At 48.0% G+C, this 15,875-nt stretch overlaps 2 protein-coding genes across 2 annotated transcripts in view; both read left to right on the top strand.

Moving 5' to 3' along the window:
* dock11 (dedicator of cytokinesis 11) overlaps positions 1-8,697 on the top strand; it is a 52,280-nt gene extending 43,583 nt beyond the window's left edge. The window contains 10 exon segments of the mRNA XM_060035904.1: positions 210-515; positions 1,001-1,094; positions 1,097-1,122; positions 1,959-2,072; positions 2,865-3,011; positions 3,350-3,560; positions 4,394-4,584; positions 5,767-5,867; positions 6,032-6,170; positions 7,595-8,697. Of these exon segments, the coding sequence (XP_059891887.1) occupies positions 210-515; positions 1,001-1,094; positions 1,097-1,122; positions 1,959-2,072; positions 2,865-3,011; positions 3,350-3,560; positions 4,394-4,584; positions 5,767-5,867; positions 6,032-6,170; positions 7,595-7,684 (1,419 nt within the window). The 3' untranslated portion in view covers positions 7,685-8,697.
* Positions 8,698-9,964: 1,267 nt separating this feature from the next.
* il13ra1 (interleukin 13 receptor, alpha 1) lies at positions 9,965-15,389 on the top strand. Its single transcript, XM_060076889.1, has 6 exons — positions 9,965-10,370; positions 12,532-12,665; positions 12,976-13,126; positions 13,936-14,068; positions 14,771-14,946; positions 15,223-15,389. Exons 1-6 carry the CDS (start codon positions 10,295-10,297, stop codon positions 15,354-15,356), a joined length of 804 nt encoding a protein of 267 aa, XP_059932872.1. The 5' UTR covers positions 9,965-10,294; the 3' UTR covers positions 15,357-15,389.
* The last annotated feature ends 486 nt before the right edge of the window (positions 15,390-15,875 follow it).

Raw genomic sequence — 15,875 nt, 5'->3', positions numbered from 1 at the left:
CTATACTCTCACTACATGGTGGTTAAGAACTATACTCTCACTACATGGTGGTTAAGAACTATACTCTCACTACATGCTGGTTAAGAACTATACTCTCAACTACATGCTGGTTAAGATGTTAACCTCTACTGCTAAGTTAGGGAAACATAGAATCTGCTACGGAAATCAGTCAGAGTGGAGGCACGGTCAGACTGAAGACGGAAATGTAGAGGGACACGGTGATACGTCAGTCTGGTATCAGGCTACTGTACCATGCTCTGTGCACTCCCATTTCAAATCTAAAGAATATTGACACTAACGGTCCCTGCAACGCACTGACGTGTGTCCAAGTCAATGTCCAATGTCTGCTTGCTGGCCATAAAGCCATAAAAGCGCTATCTGATTGGCTATCTGTGTTTAATTGCCCAGAGCTGTTTCCGAGCGGGCTGGCGCCGTTCAAGAAGGTGACGTTCAACATCGACGAGGAGGCCGCGATGAAGGAGGACTCGGGCATGCAGGACGTGTACTACACCGAGGTCGGTCCTCCCCAGCCTGCCCCACCACTGAGGGTCCGGGGGGGCCCCCAGAGACTAGTCCGGGTTATCAATGTAGGGCAGGATGACATGGCATCGTTCATAATAATGTTTATGAAGAGCCTGTGACCAGAACATTGAGTGACGCTTTCGCATTTAGCGCAACGAAATGCGTCTCGTCAGAATGAGCTTTGCTGAGCTTCTTTATTTAGCAATCATACATGTTCTCCTGAGGTGTTTTGCCTGGACGAGCTTAGTTGTTTCTGTCAAGGAGGCATCACGGTACTCCACCTAACCTTATGCACTTTGTTTGGCTTAGCAACTACATTTAGCATGCACTCATACCAGGTGTTTTGTGTGGACTAGCTTAGCGTAGCCTCTGCCTGGAGCGTGATAACGGCCCTTGCGTCGTAGCATAGGGTTTCAAGCGGACTAGCAGAGCCCGGCTGGCGCCATCGCTGTGTAACCGGGCGGTGTTCCCTCTCCAGGAGGTGCTGGTGGAGCATCTGGAAGCCTGCGTGGAGGCCCTCTGGAAGGCGGAGCGCTACGAGCTCATCACCCACGTAGCCAAGCTCATCATCCCGTCTACGAGAGGCGCCACGAGCTCATGGTACTGCACACGCACTCAAGCACATGTAACACACACATGCACAAAACAAACACGCAAACACAAACACACGCACACACAGTTTTTCTCTTCTCCCAGATGTTCACAACATTGCAAAATAGCATCTTGAGAGAAGGTTGTTCGTCGTAAACACAGCTGCGGAAAGTACCCAATAATGCACACACACACACACACACACACATACACACGCACGCACGCGCACACACACACACACACACACACACACAACTTTACGTGTGTGCCACACTTGGCAGTTGGCTCTCCCCTCCCCTTGATGCTCCTCTGTGATAGTAAAAGCCCCGTAAAGGTCACAGAGGAGGAGGAGGCGGGCCGCTGGGAGTCAGTTGGGCTAGGGTAGAGAGGGTTCCTAATAAGGGGTGCCGCTGACCAACCAAGGTTCATGTCAGGACATGAACCTTGCAGAAGACAAGTCAATAAGTAGGACTTAGTAGTGTCAGAAGCGTGTGATGTAGAGAACAATCTATTCCCTCTCTCTCTCTCTCTCTCTCTATCTCTATCTCTATCTCTCGCTCTCGCTCTCCATATCTCTCTCTCTCTCTCTCTCTCTCTCTCTCTCTCTCTCTCTCTCTCTCTCTCTCTCTCTCTCTCTCTCTCTCTCTCTCTCTCTCTCTCTCTCTCTCCTCCCCATCCTGTAGTGCGACCTCCTGCCCTGAACTGGAAAGGGGTCGAGAACTTCGACCGCCACATGCTCACCATAAACTCTCCTCTGAGACACTTATTTGACAATCAAAGAAATGTTTATACAGTAAAGTGTAAACACAAACTCTCTCTCCCTCGCTCTGCCTCTCTCTCTGCAGAAACTCAGTCGCCTGTACGAGACGCTCACCAGGGCCTACAACAAGATCATGGAGGTGATGCAGTCTGGCCGCAGGCTGTTGGGCACCTACTTCAGGGTGGCCTTCTACGGACAGGTGAGGGACCAGTGGTGTGTGACCACCAGGGTCAAGGTTGTTGGAGGATGACCAAAGCTCGGTCTGGTCCTTCCAGTGACGTGCACGGACACGAAAGGGCTCATTTAATACATGTTATGACTGAGATTATTTCTTCCTGTCCTCAATCTTCCTGTCCTCCACCTTCCTCCATCAATCTTTCTCTCCTCTTTCTATTCTACGTCTTCCTCTCCCCCTCTTCCTGTCCAACATCTCCTTCTGCTGCATCTTCCTCTCCTCCATCTCCTCCCCTCCTCTCCTCCTCGCCTCCTCTTCCCCTCCTCCTCCTCCCCTCCTCTCCTCCTCGCCTCCTCTTCCCCTCCTCCTCCCCTCCTCTTCCCCTCCTCTTCCCCTCCTCCTCCCCTCCTCTTCCCTCCTCCTCCCCTCCTCCTCCTCCTCCTCTCCCTCCTCCTCCCCTCCTCCTCCTCCTCCTCCCCCCTCCTCCCCTCCTCCTCCTCCTCCTCCTCCCCTCCTCCTCCCCTCCTCTTCCCTCCTCCTCCTCCTCCCTCCTCTTCCCCTCCTCCCTCCTCTTCCCCTCCTCCTCCTCCTCCTCCTCTCCCTCCTCCTCCTCCCCTCCTCTTCCCCTCCTCCTCTTCCCCTCCTCCTCTTCCCCTCCTCCTCTCCCTCCTCCTCCCCTCCTCTTCCCCTCCCCTCCTCCCCTCCTCTTCCCTTCCCCTCCTCCTCTTCCCCTCCTCCTCCCCTCCCCTCCTCTCCCCCCCTCCCCCCCTCCCCTCCTCTCCCCCCCTCCCCTCCTCCTGGTCTCCCCCCGTGCAGGGTTTCTTTGAGGAGGAGGACGGTAAGGAGTACATCTATAAGGAGCCCAAGCTCACGGGCCTGTCGGAGATCTCCCAGCGCCTCCTCTCCCTCTACGGAGACAAGTTTGGTGCAGAGAACGTCCAGATCATCCAGGACTCCAACAAGGTAGCGGTGATGGGTCGCAGGTGTCACATTCTGCTCCCAAAAGAGAGAAACGCTAGCTTTGGCAGTGCTGGTTTCCATCTGTTGTGTATTCAATGAGGAAACAGGGTTCAAAGGGAATTCGGATCTGGTGTGTTGGGATTTAGTTTTTTTTTTAATTCTCACTTCCTACTTCTTGAACGACTTATTGTCGTTAAATTCATTCTGGGAATTGTACACGATAATTTGTGTCGTTTATTCATTGATTTTACAGATCTATTTAAATTGGACGGACCGTTATTTAATGACGAAAAAAACGTGCCTTTCCTCACGGAAAACCTCCCGATTCCTTCTGTGCCCAGGTCAACCCCAAGGAGCTGGACCCCAAGTTGGCGTACGTCCAGGTGACCTTCGTCAAGGCCTACTTCGAGGAGAAAGAGGCGCCGGAGAAGAAGACGGCGTTCGAGAAGTGCCACAACATCAACCGCTTCGTGTTCGAGACGCCTTACACGCTGACGGGGAAGAAGCACGGCGGCGTGGAGGAGCAGTGCAAGAGGCGCACCGTCCTCACCAGTACGGGTGGTCCCATGTTCCCAGTGGCTCCCATGTTCCCAGTGGCTCCCATGTTCCCAGTGGCTCCCATGGTCCCAGTAGCTCCCATGGTTCCAGTGGCTCCCATGGTCCCAGTGGCTCCCATGGTCCCAGTAGCTCCCATGGTTCCAGTGGCTCCCATGGTCCCAGTAGCTCCCATGGTCCCAGTGGCCCCCATGGTCCCAGTGGCTCCCATGGTCCCAGTAGCTCCCATGGTCCCAGTGGCTCCCATGGTCCCAGTGGCTCCCATGGTCCCAGTGGCTCCCATGGTCCCAGTGGCTCCCATGGTCCCAGTAGCTCCCATGGTCCCAGTGGCCCCCATGGTCCCAGTAGCTCCCATGGTCCCAGTGGCTCCCATGGTCCCAGTAGCTCCCATGGTCCCAGTGGCTCCCATGGTCCATTCTAGATTTTCTAGCGTTTATTTTTTAGTCAGAAATTCTAGAAATATGTTTGTCTAAATTCGGAAATAACAAATTGGAAAACATGACGAATTCTGACAGAAGTGATGCTCAAAACGAATAAGTTAAAGAAAACCAATGTTTGTGTGTGGGTGAAAGGTAGCGGCTTAATGACCAAGCTAGCGGTACAACCTGCAGTTCAATCATTACCTGAAAAATCAAATGAATAAAGTACATCCAATTTAATTATTAACTCCTGAATCTGAAGTGTCCGTCTGCCTCACACTCCCTCTTCCTATCTTTCCTTCTTATTCTGTCATTGATCTTCTTTCTGTTTTTTTTCTCTCTTCCTTCCTTTCTCTCTTCCTGTACGTCCCCCTCCCCTCTCTCCGTCCCTCCGTGCCTCCCGTCCCCCAGCCTCCAACACCTTCCCCTACGTGAAGAAGCGGGTGGAGGTGGTGTCCGAGCGGCAGGTGGAGCTGAAGCCGGTGGACGTGGCCATCGACGAGATGCGAGCGCGCACGGCCGAGCTCACCAAGCTGTGCTCCAGCCCCGAGGTGGACATGATCAAGCTGCAGCTCATCCTGCAGGGCTGCGTCTCTGTGCAGGTGACCCACCAATCACGACGCTGGGTCGATAGCCATCGACCAATCAGAAGGCGGAATAATTTTGTGTCGTGTTTTTGTAATTAAGCAGATGAACGTGGGTTTTGTTGTTTTTATCTAACCATCAATCCTTCTATTTTCATGATTGCAATAACACACTGTTAACTGTGAGCAGTGAATATGTGTCATCAAAGAGCGGTCTTAGGGCTTAGTAAGATAGGGGGCGTCTTACTATCAAGGATGCCTACAGGTAAGTGGGCATTGAAAAACCCTAGCCACTAGACTATACTGCTCAACATGTAGGCCGTTGTGAGGGCTCGGGAAGCCCTGCAAAGCCCTGTTTATTAAGTTGTCAATTCAATTAAACCAGGCATGAACCAGGCATGTATATTCATTTGCAAAAATGGCCTGGGTTGGGCTACATTAATGGGCTCATGCTATATATTCAAACTAAATCATGCACACAGACCCGACTCACTGGAGGTGAGCAAAAACCTCTGAAACACCTGATTAATAGCACTGCATTTAGAAATACTAACACCTTGTTTGACGGAAAAAGGGCGTCTGTGTGTCTGTGCAAACGAGATCCCACACCTACGTGTCTTAACATGCATGCCTGCATATTTGAAAACCGGTTCTCGGAGTTCACCACTTTCTCTGGTTGTGGGGCGGGGTGGGGGGGGGACTTTCTTGTTGCTCATGGACACAACAGGGAAGTTTGAGTACCAGGGGCCTCAATTATCAACCATGCGTAGAAAAAGCTCTTAATTCTCACTTACAAATTACATTGAGTATGTGCTTCAGCACAAAGAAATCTGTAATTATCAAAATTGCACAAACACAAAGCGCAAGATAAACCATTGCACTACGTTTCAAACATTTCTCACAGCTATCTTTTATAGGGTTTGAAACAAATTAGGGAATTAGTCTGCTTAAACTTAGACAAAGGAGTAATGTAATGTTTTCTAATTACATAGGTGGAGGTTGACTGCTTAATGCATACGTTGAACCTCCTCTTCCTCTGTCGACTGGCGCACACAGCGCTCATAGAAACTCAGAGACTGGGAATTGCGTAGCGGCAGCCCAAGATAAGGCTACAGTTGAGGACCCTCTCTCAGCCTAAGGTGTATACCATACCTGTGCAGAGGTACGGCTGAATCCTGACGCTCCTGCTGCTGTGTGCAGGTGAACGCCGGCCCCATGGCCTATGCCAGGGCCTTCCTGGACGACAGCAGAACCAACCAGTCTGCCAGCAAGAAGGCCAAGGAGCTGAAGGACATATTCAGGTACGCCCTCCACACTTCTCCAGCCCTTCCCCTTCCCCTCCTCCACCCATCTCACCCCTCCACCCTCCTCCACCTCATTCCTCCACCCTCCCCACTCCTCCCCACACCATCACCCCTCCTGATGTTTGTTTGTACGGTGTGTGTGTGCGTGCCCGTGCGTGCAGGCGTTTCGTGGAGGCGTGCAGCATAGCGCTGGACATGAACGAGCGCCTGATCAAGGAGGACCAGTTTGAGTACCAGGAGGGCCTGAAGTCCAACTTCAAGGACATGGTGAAAGAGCTGTCTGACATCATCCACGAAGAGGTGAGGGTTAGGTTACACACACACACACTACCACCTGCGCTTGGTTATTAGAGCTTAAAGAGGATTACATTGCGGTTAAGGAATGTTATCAGATGTTATTAGAGCATTAAGGCTCAAAGGTACCACTTTCTTGAGCATGTTGAACTACTTTTTTGTATTTACATAGTACCTGTGGACCCTTCTTTTATTGATGGATTCCTCCACCAGATGAAGAGCAGGTCTCCAAAGAGTTTGGTGCCGATTGGCCCATCGTGGGGCTGCTGTAGTACGTTCCAAGTCAAACAATCAGCCCCGACGCCCCGGTGACTCTCATCTGAAACAGTGTTCAGGCCTTACCGCATGTGCTGAACATCATTCAGAGTTTAAAATGTCATTATGCCGAGACACATGATTGCGTCTAGGAATAATAACGTGGTCCCGGTGAATCACTCGTAAAGCTCGGTCGCTTGGGGTGGTTAATACCTTTCTGTGACGCCTAGCGGTCCTAGTTGTTCATTTAATACGTACGTACATGGCCCGAGAGAAGCCCACAGATTGCATCACGCTGGTGATGAAGATAATAAAAGACAGATGATGTAAAAGAGCATTGTAAAATACAATACGGACCAGCAATACACACCCACACTCACTAATCAGTAAATCATACACATGCTTCCAATTCCAGTATGTTACAACACAGGTTCTGGATCTTGCGCTTCTTGCCTTTGTGTGTTTTTTATTGGCAGCCTTCAAATTTTTCAGCCTTGAACACAACTGTATCTAACCCCTGACTCTAACCCCTGACCTCTCTTTCTCTCTATTCTGCTGGCTCTTCAGCTCTGAGGACGGCCAGGTAAAGTGAGCGTCGTGGCAGACCCTGGTCCGACTGGAGACACAAGATTGTGTTTGTGTAAAAACATAACCTTAATGTCTGGCGTCCCGCTGGCCCCCTCTCGGTCACGTCAGTAGTGTCCGCTGAAATGGGATCGTCCTGAGGCTCATTTAACGGCCGGTCGGAACAGGGTCATGATGCCGTAGAACAGTTGCCCACCGCACCAATACCCCTACCCGCCCATCGCCATCCCATCCGTTGAGTTGTAGTTTACATGGATCACAACGTTGCAGCACGACGCAAGCTTTACGACGCCTGAAAGTCTTTTCCATCTTTTTTGCTCGTCTTGTTTCAAGCACTGGCCAGATGTTTCTATGTTGTACGGTATTGATGTTAGCCCAGGAAACCACAGTCTTGGCAACTAGACTGGACTTTCTGTGACCAATGTTTCCAAGAGACTTTATGCTCTTGTGTGTTCATGCATACTTTTCACCCTACTCACCCCTTTCTTCCCCCTCATCCTCCCCCTTTCTCGCCCCTCCTCCCTCCTCACCCATCCTCCCCCCCTTGTTCCTCCTCACCCCTCTACCCCCCCCCCCCCCCCCCCCTCCAGATCTACCCAGAGGACATGCGCTCGCTGCTGCAGGACTCCCTCCACGTGTTCAGTGCCATCAGTGGGACCACCAGCGCGGAGCTGGGCTAGGCGCCACCACACCCAGACACTCCTCCCACCCCCTCTCCTCCGCCCACCCCCCATTCCTCTCAGTCCCCCCCTCTGTGTTTGGTCCTGGCTCACACACTCTGCCCTCTTCCGCTGCGACTCAAGACTCCGCCCCCTGACAGGCTCCGCCCCCTGGCAGACCCCGCCCCCTGGCAGACCCCAACCCCTGGCAGACACGTGTCCGCAGTGGGGGTCATCCGCCTCAGGCTGGCGCGCTTCGCTTGGGCCATGCGGCCAAAGCGACGGCGGTTTCGACGAAGGGACCACAACGGGACACATGCTGGTGTTATGGCGTTCAGCGCAGTATTGAGCGTATGGATGTTCCTGAGAGCTGACGCCCCCAGGACTCAGTGACAGGGTGGTATGAGGGACCGATTTCGCAATCAGGTTTAGCCGTCGGAGGGAGTAGCCATGTTTAAAAAATTATTGATTTGAACACATTTTAGATTTTAAAGAAAGAGACATATTTCATATGAGTCAGTTTGAACATTGCTCAGTGGGCTTCGGTGCAAACAATAAAGAAAAACAAACACAGCATGTGAGTGCAACAAAGTCAGTAGTATAGAGAACGTAGGCTGGGTTTCAGGCAGCTCAACTGTTCTTTAGGGTGTAGCTCAGTAGCTGGTGCATACTCGCATCCCAAACCAAGGTGTAAACGTACAGATAGTTTGCTTATAATTCTGTGCCTTTCCGCTGCCTTCTGAACGGGCAGGTCTAATTATAGAAATCGATTCTCACTCAGTTCTCACTCAGTATTTCACAAGTGCTACACTGAAACAATGCCAATCAATGGATAGTAATCAATTGTACATAATGTATTGCCATCATGTAAATTAAATTCTGTGAATGAGGTATCTATGTATTTATATTTTTAACATCCACCTGACCATGGATGCACTTGTCAATTTTGCATTCGGATGCATTGTATGCCTAGTGCAGATGCTTGTCAAATAGACATATTGTAAAGACATTAACTAAACAATGTTTTGAAATTATTGGAAAATAATGGTTTGTCATTCATTTTTTGCTGGCATATAATTTGTTCATTGTCCTTTTACAAAAGTTGTGTAGGCCTAGACGGTGCATAATAATTAAAATGTGGGAGAAAAAAATATATATTATACAACGGGTGGCTTAAATCCAGCGATCTGATTGGTTCATAACTGTTGTATAATGAGCGTATACATAACTGCTATGACGCCCAGTCATTTTGTGAAAGTTTGCATATCACTCCGCGCCTGGAAGTAGAAACGGTCACAAAATATAAAAGTAGTTGTATAAAAGCAATAGCACAGTTCACTGAAGCCTACAAATATGTTGAATGATGGAGAGGGTGTAAATGTTGTTACTCCGGGAGTGAGCAAGGCGATGGAGAGACTAACGAAAGCTTAGGCACACGGCGAGTGAACTGCTCCATAGGATAAATTGCCGGCGAACCGCTCTTGCCGAGTCTCTCTCGGAGTAGTTTGGTCTGGCTTTGCGAGACTACTCTCGGAGGGACGCTAAAGTGTGTTGCATAGCGACCGTCATGCATTTTGAAGGCAGCCAGGAGGGACTACTTTTTTGTATTCTTTAAAAAAAACAGCTATTTTGACTTTCTTGTTTTTTTTTAAATGTAGTGTGTCTATGACTTTCGTTTTGTAGTAACCGTTGTATAAAAGCAATAGATCACTTCAGTCAGTGGTATGTGCTCATTATACCACGGCCCTTAACAGTGGTATAATGAGCACATACCACAGCCTGTCGTGATCTATTGCTTAATTATAATAATAATAATAATAATAATAATAATACATTTAATTTAGAGGCGCCTTTCAAGACACCCAAGGTCACCTTACAGAGCATATAGTCATCATTCAAAACTATGTAAAACAGACTAGGAATAAAAGGAAAACAGAGGTTAAACATGAAGAATAATAATAATTAATAACACTCAAAGACGCCTAAAGTGAAGGGGGGACCTCACTAACCACCACCAATATGTAGCACCCACTTCGGTGATGCACGGCAGCCAATCGGCGCCAGAACGCTCACTACACACCAGCTTGAGGTGGAGAGTTAGGGATGAGGTGGAGAGCGAATTATAAAATGTTTGGTAAGAAATTGGGACTCTGCATAAAACGAAGTTTGAAAGAGTTTTGAGAATTGAGGAAAAAGGAAATAATATAGGATGTGAGAGTGGATCCTAATTATGACGTTTTATTTGTTTCCCAACAACGTCCGGTCTCTTCTCACCGCCCAGCCGATTGCCAAAGCCATATCAATTAAAGTCCCGCCCCGGTGAGGAGGACGCCTTGGAAGCGAGGGAGGTGGTTCTCCCTTCTAAACTCCACCCCAGCGCTGCTCGTCATTTCTACTCCAGTCGCTCCTTCTCACTCCATGGACTAGTATCAGTGTAGGTTTGGGATAAGCCTTTAACCAAAGCATTAGCTCCTTTTGCGTGAGTCCTGTGCTAGTATGACCCTGGGTGCCCACTGAAACATGTAGATATGCGGTGTCTAGTCCGTCGGAGTACAACCAAGACGCTCGAGTTGTTCCTGACCGGACTTTTATTTTGGAAATAGGTGGAATCCCCTAGGGTCGGATTGGACCATGATTTGCAGATCATTGGATTATTACATGTTGGTGATGTGCTTCGTTGTGACGCTTCCACAACGATGTAGAACAGGTGAATATTTTGATTCACATTTTTTTTACGAAAAATCTTTCCAAGAATTGTGAAAGTAAATTATTTTTGGGATTACGGGAACCGGCCCGTATGCCCGGTAGTCTACCGAGTTGCCAGATTGGGCCGAAAATCTGGCAACACTGGTAGTCTGTGGTTTGGTATTCCCGCATTTGTTTCTCACACATGACGCACAATTGTCTCACTCCGTTACAATTTATATTACCGGTAAATCAATTAGAATATTACGTCACTTCAAATGGGTGGTGGTCAGGGGGTTCTGGGCCATTGACATGTTGAGCGTAAACCCTTCATTATCCTTAATTTTGGTGAATTTGTATGAACTGATTTGTGCCTTTTTGCGTACGGAAGCGTAAAGCATGCACTATATATAAACATAAATGCTGCTTTGAAAACTTATCTCAAGTTATAAAGAATTCCGAGATAAGTTTCATTGCAAATAATAATTAGTAGGCCTAATCATCATAATAATGATGATGATGATGATGATGATGATGATAATGATAATTCATAATTATTATTAATAATAATTTCTCAGAATTGCTGATGGCAAATAATAATTCTGTTCTATTTTTGTCTGAAGAGACGAGTTAGGATACCTCAAAATCCCAAGAGAAACTGAGTTCTGGGAAGAGAGTTTTGGTTATTCCCATGGACCAACGCCAACTTTATGATACTTTAGTACCGTCGTGTAACGTTATGAGTATTGGAGCGATGTTGTATATGCAATCTGCCTCACGCCGTAGCCTTAGAGGAGCCTTGCCCCCTGCCCATAATCCATAGCTGCTCAGACGGAGATTCACCATGCACACACACCACGGTATTGATCCTGGAGAAACGCTGCAAAGTCAACAGATCAGAACATCAGATCAGAGCATCAGATCAGAACATGAGACCGAACATTAGACAGAACATCAGATCAGAGCAGCAGATCAGAGCAGCAGATCAGAAGATCAGACAGAAGATCAGACCAGAGCATCAGACCAGAGCATCAGATCAGAGCATCCGATCAGAGCATCAGATCAGAGCATCAGATCAGAACATGAGACCGAACATTAGACAGAACATTAGACAGAACATCAGATCAGAGCAGCAGATCAGAGCAGCAGAAGATCAGACCAGAGCATCAGACCAGAGCATCAGACCAGAGCATCAGACCAGAGCATCAGATCAGAGCATCAGATCAGAACGGGCTTTGCGTCTGATCAACCCCAAACTCCTGAGGTGCGCAAAGTCGACAAATGAATGACAATGCCATCAATCTTACTTGAGGAAGCGAGTATCTCCCAACGTCTCAAACATAAACAAAAATAAGACTGGATTAAACTAAAAAGGGGGGACATGTTTGCTTTCTAGTGATTACAGTATGGCGCCGTAGGATGTTTTTCAATTTGATGGTCCTGCATGACTTGAGTCTGTTTACAACAGACTTTTCAGGGAACATCATAAACAGTTACCCTTAAAACAATGTACAGTATCAGTACTCGACTTAACCATTTCAAAGTATACATATTTAAAACGGTTCTGTCATACACTGACTTTTAAATTAGATTTCTTCCTTGCTGATTTAAGGGAGTTTTTTTCTTGCCCTTATGGGGGCTTGGCTAAAGGGGGGTATCATAAATATCTGGCCTGTTAAGCCGTTTGAGACTGTAATGGTGAATGGTGGCTATACAAATACAATTGAATTGAATTAATCTTTAACATGTCAAACCAGTGATACAATGATGCGCAAATGCAAATACACATCTCTATGGTTACAGCAGAAGAAAACATGTTACCACTCAGCGTTTCTAAGAACTCACTGAGGCCTTATCTTATCCGTATCAGTATATGGCTCTGTCTCCATACTGATGCTATCTTCTTACTCGTAAAGATTTAATATGGGTTCAGTGAATGCATGTCATGTTGGCGTCTGGGGAGCCGCCTTCCAGCATGTGATATGCAAGACGGATGAATGTTCACAATGAGGAGAAGGAGACTGACTTTGACGTCATGATCGATGGGCATTGGCGCAGTGTGTGGATGTGTAGGGCTCGTTCTGGACACACACACACACACCGACACTATAAAACATTTTCCAACGTAAATATTCCTCTCTTGAACATATGCCTAAGGTGGTTTGATTGTCTTTTTTCTTCAGAGCTTCCACCTCCGCCATTCAACCTCTCCTACGAGTGGATTGATCCCTTTTTCATCCGTCTCACCTGGCAGGCACACCCTCTCAACCCCAACTGCTCGCTGAAATATATTCTTCATGCCCCGCATAAAACCCTGGTAGGTCTTTAATTGAATTCCAGCTTCACTCCTCCTTGTTATAAAGTGATGTAGTGGGCTAGGCCTGCAAAGTAACGCTATAGATGGATGCTGATCCAAATCACCACCTGAATGCACAAAGGCGTCATTACGGAGGGAATGATGACTGACAGTTAAGCACATGCCTGTGTGTGTGTGTGTGTGTGTGTGTGTGTGTGTGTGTGTGTGTGTGTGTGTGTGTGTGTGTGTGTGTGTGTGTGTGTGTGTGTGTGTGTGTGTGTGTGTGTGTGTGTGTGTGCGCCATGTCATCTTCTCTCTTTTATTTTCCTAGGGATTTAATTATAGTGTCAAAGAATGCAAATTATTGGTGACGGATTTGAATTCCAATGTGACACTCACCCTAAAGACCACCGCATCAACCTGGCCGTCCCGGTGCCCGTATGAAGGCAGCAACCCTGTCTCCATAGTCGTCCCCCGCCAAGGTGAGGCGATCCTCCAGAGCGCCCAGTGATCAAGGGCTTCTAGAGGCAGGGTTTAACGTCTGGACACAACGTCACGAGAAGGGCTGGAGCCCGAGAACTGGGACCTAGAGAACAAAGGGATGGATGGGAGAGGGATTTGGTGGTGCTTACCGTAGTTTTGAGGTAAAGCCGCCGTTTGTCAGGTCGTAGCCCGATTTACTTATCCCGAGCGGCTTGTAGGTCGATTTTGTAAACACAAATATTACAAAGAAAACAATCTGGGCCATTTACTGTGATTTGTATACTATATAAAACGTGTAGTTCCTAATGCCGTCACTACGTCAAGCCCATGTAACTCATTGACGTTAGGTGTTAGTGAGTAAAGGATAACCTTGTATAGAAATAAACATCGGCATAACTGACTAACAAACAAGGTAGACCGAGTCCATGAACGATAATTCAAAGCATCTGCGTCTAACTGAGATGCTTGCAAAACAAAAGATGCCTTGTTTTCTGAACCTGTCAAAAAGTTCAGGGTTTTACTAATGCCTTGAATCTGCATACTACAGAGTGGCTTATATATGGTATTTTGAATCATGCAACCCCCTTTTTACCACTCCTGCGGCTCATAGATAATACGGCTTTACGGTATTATAAACATTAGTCTAAAAATCAATCCCTTACTCTCGCCTAACTCTGTGTCGTTTAGTTCTTGATATGTTGTTTAAAGAACTGGTCACAGAGGGTACCTTCAATTCCCCATTTATGATAGTGATTTTGTGCTGTTTGTACGTTGTTTAACGAAGGTCTTATCCATATATTGATTTCAGTTCAACTTGTGACCGACTTCAAATTCTTCCTCTACCCACCCTGTGACGGGGGATCTTCCCAGACGCCTCTCTGTGGACAGCAGGCCACTTGGACCCCAGGCAATGGGACCTCCGGGCTGTCGGTATCCTACAGGTAAGAGGCACTGGTCCATTCATAGCTCACTGGAAAGCCTGTAAGGTCAGAGTCAACCCACCGGCTCACTGTGTGACTTTGGTTTGATCGAGTTTTTCCATGGACCCTCTTCGGGGGATTCCGGTTGGCAGGTGAGCGAGCACGATACATAAAAGACATAGGAAGGACTGGATGAACAGGTGGGCGGGGGGGGGGGGGGGGGGGGGCTGGAGCCAAGGGTGGCAGTGGCTCAGGAGGTAGAGCGGGTTGACTTGTAACCAAAAGGATGCCAGTTTGATCCCAGGCTTCTCGCCCTGACTGATCCTGACGAGCTGGCTGTCGCCTTGCATGGTTGACTCCGCCGGCGGTGTGAATGTGTGTATGAATGTAATAATGTAAGGGGGGGGAGCCTCTTTTTATATATTAGGTTAAAACATCTAATTTGCCGAAATTGAGTGATAGGTTATACAATTAAGAAAAAAACAACGATGGGCCTCTTCATAATTTATATATTTTTTAAATCAATAATGTATCTTTATTTTTATTTTTTATAAAAAAACTTAATGTTTGGTGCCCCCCCAGGTACTTGGTGCCCTACGCACTCTGTGTATAGGGAGCGGCGGGCCTGTAAGTCGCTTTGGATAAAAACGTGTGCTTAATACCCTAAATGTAATGCAAATGTAAACGAGTGTGGCCTCAACCTCCATGTTTCTCTGCTCCCAGGCTGTGTGACCAAGCGTCCGACAAGCTGTCGCTGTGCCAGGACAACAGCAGTGGGCTGCAGCAAGGCTGTCACCTGACGGGGCTCCAGAGAAAGGAAAAGGTCTGCATACTTTTCCGAGGAACGGTTGAAGGCCGAGCCCTGAACCAAACGTTCAAACGGTTTCCCCATAAGCACAGTGAGTGAGACGCCCCCAGTGCTGTCCTCTGTGATGTATACATGGTCACTTTGACCATTTTCTTCTCCTCATGTTAATAACATGTTAATCCATGAAATGCGACCCCTTGATTTATTAATTTCTGGTTACTTTTCAACAACCCCAACATTACTTGTCCTTGTTATATTTCTGCTTGGATGTTATGCATTGACATATCAACGACTTTACGCAGCAACTAAAGCATGGCTGATGTCTCTTTTATGTGGCCGTTTCTTTGTTTCAACGATGTCTCTATAGTTCGAACTTTTCCGCCCAACGTGAGCGTCAGCGAGCAGGAGGGCCGTCTGAAAATCAGCTGCAGCATGCCAAGGCCTGCCCAAACTCATGGAAGTACAGCGTCAACTACAGCGAGTGCGACCGCCCCGCAGTAAGTCAGATGTACATTCTATATATTTTTTGTCACTTCCCTGCGGAGGGAACCCTCTTGTCTTGTTTTATCGAGGTTTCTATCATGATTATTTAGGGTCGAATTTTGACCCTAAAGTATAATAATAAGGGGGGGGGGGGGGGGGCTTAGTGCGAAGGGGGTGTCCTATAACGTGGCCTGGCTGGGAAGCGCTTTGAGCCCCCTCTGTGAGCGGACACTTCAGGACTTCAGGACCTGCACTCTTATTGGACCCTTCATCCATAACGTACGGTTGGCAGAGTATCTGCCTGCTGGGACCGGAAACCGAAGAAGACATTTCTCAGCTTTAGCCCACACCCTGTCCGTTCGGTGCACACGGTGTGCAGACGGGAAGCTAACTTACTCCCGCAGGGTAAGAGTAACGAGGGAGGACGTCAAATAGAGCATGACTTTATTCCGATCCTTTAGATCTATCGAGAAGTCCTTCGACTTTCCCCATTCATAGCGTCGGGGATCACATTTGACTCCCGACTCATTTGCTACT

Source organism: Gadus macrocephalus, chromosome 17, assembly GCF_031168955.1.
Source record: "Gadus macrocephalus chromosome 17, ASM3116895v1".
Classification (NCBI taxonomy): domain Eukaryota; kingdom Metazoa; phylum Chordata; class Actinopteri; order Gadiformes; family Gadidae; genus Gadus; species Gadus macrocephalus.
This window is presented reverse-complemented; position numbering and strand designations above follow the sequence as displayed.

Bases quoted from the DNA above. Each gene is read 5' to 3' on its own strand.
- il13ra1 (XM_060076889.1), top strand. From the start codon at position 10,295: ATGATTTGCAGATCATTGGATTATTACATGTTGGTGATGTGCTTCGTT. The intron at 13,127-13,935 runs GTGAGGCGATCC...TATTGATTTCAG, and splicing joins CATAGTCGTCCCCCGCCAAG to TTCAACTTGTGACCGACTTC. The intron at 14,947-15,222 runs GTGAGTGAGACG...ATGTCTCTATAG, and splicing joins ACGGTTTCCCCATAAGCACA to TTCGAACTTTTCCGCCCAAC.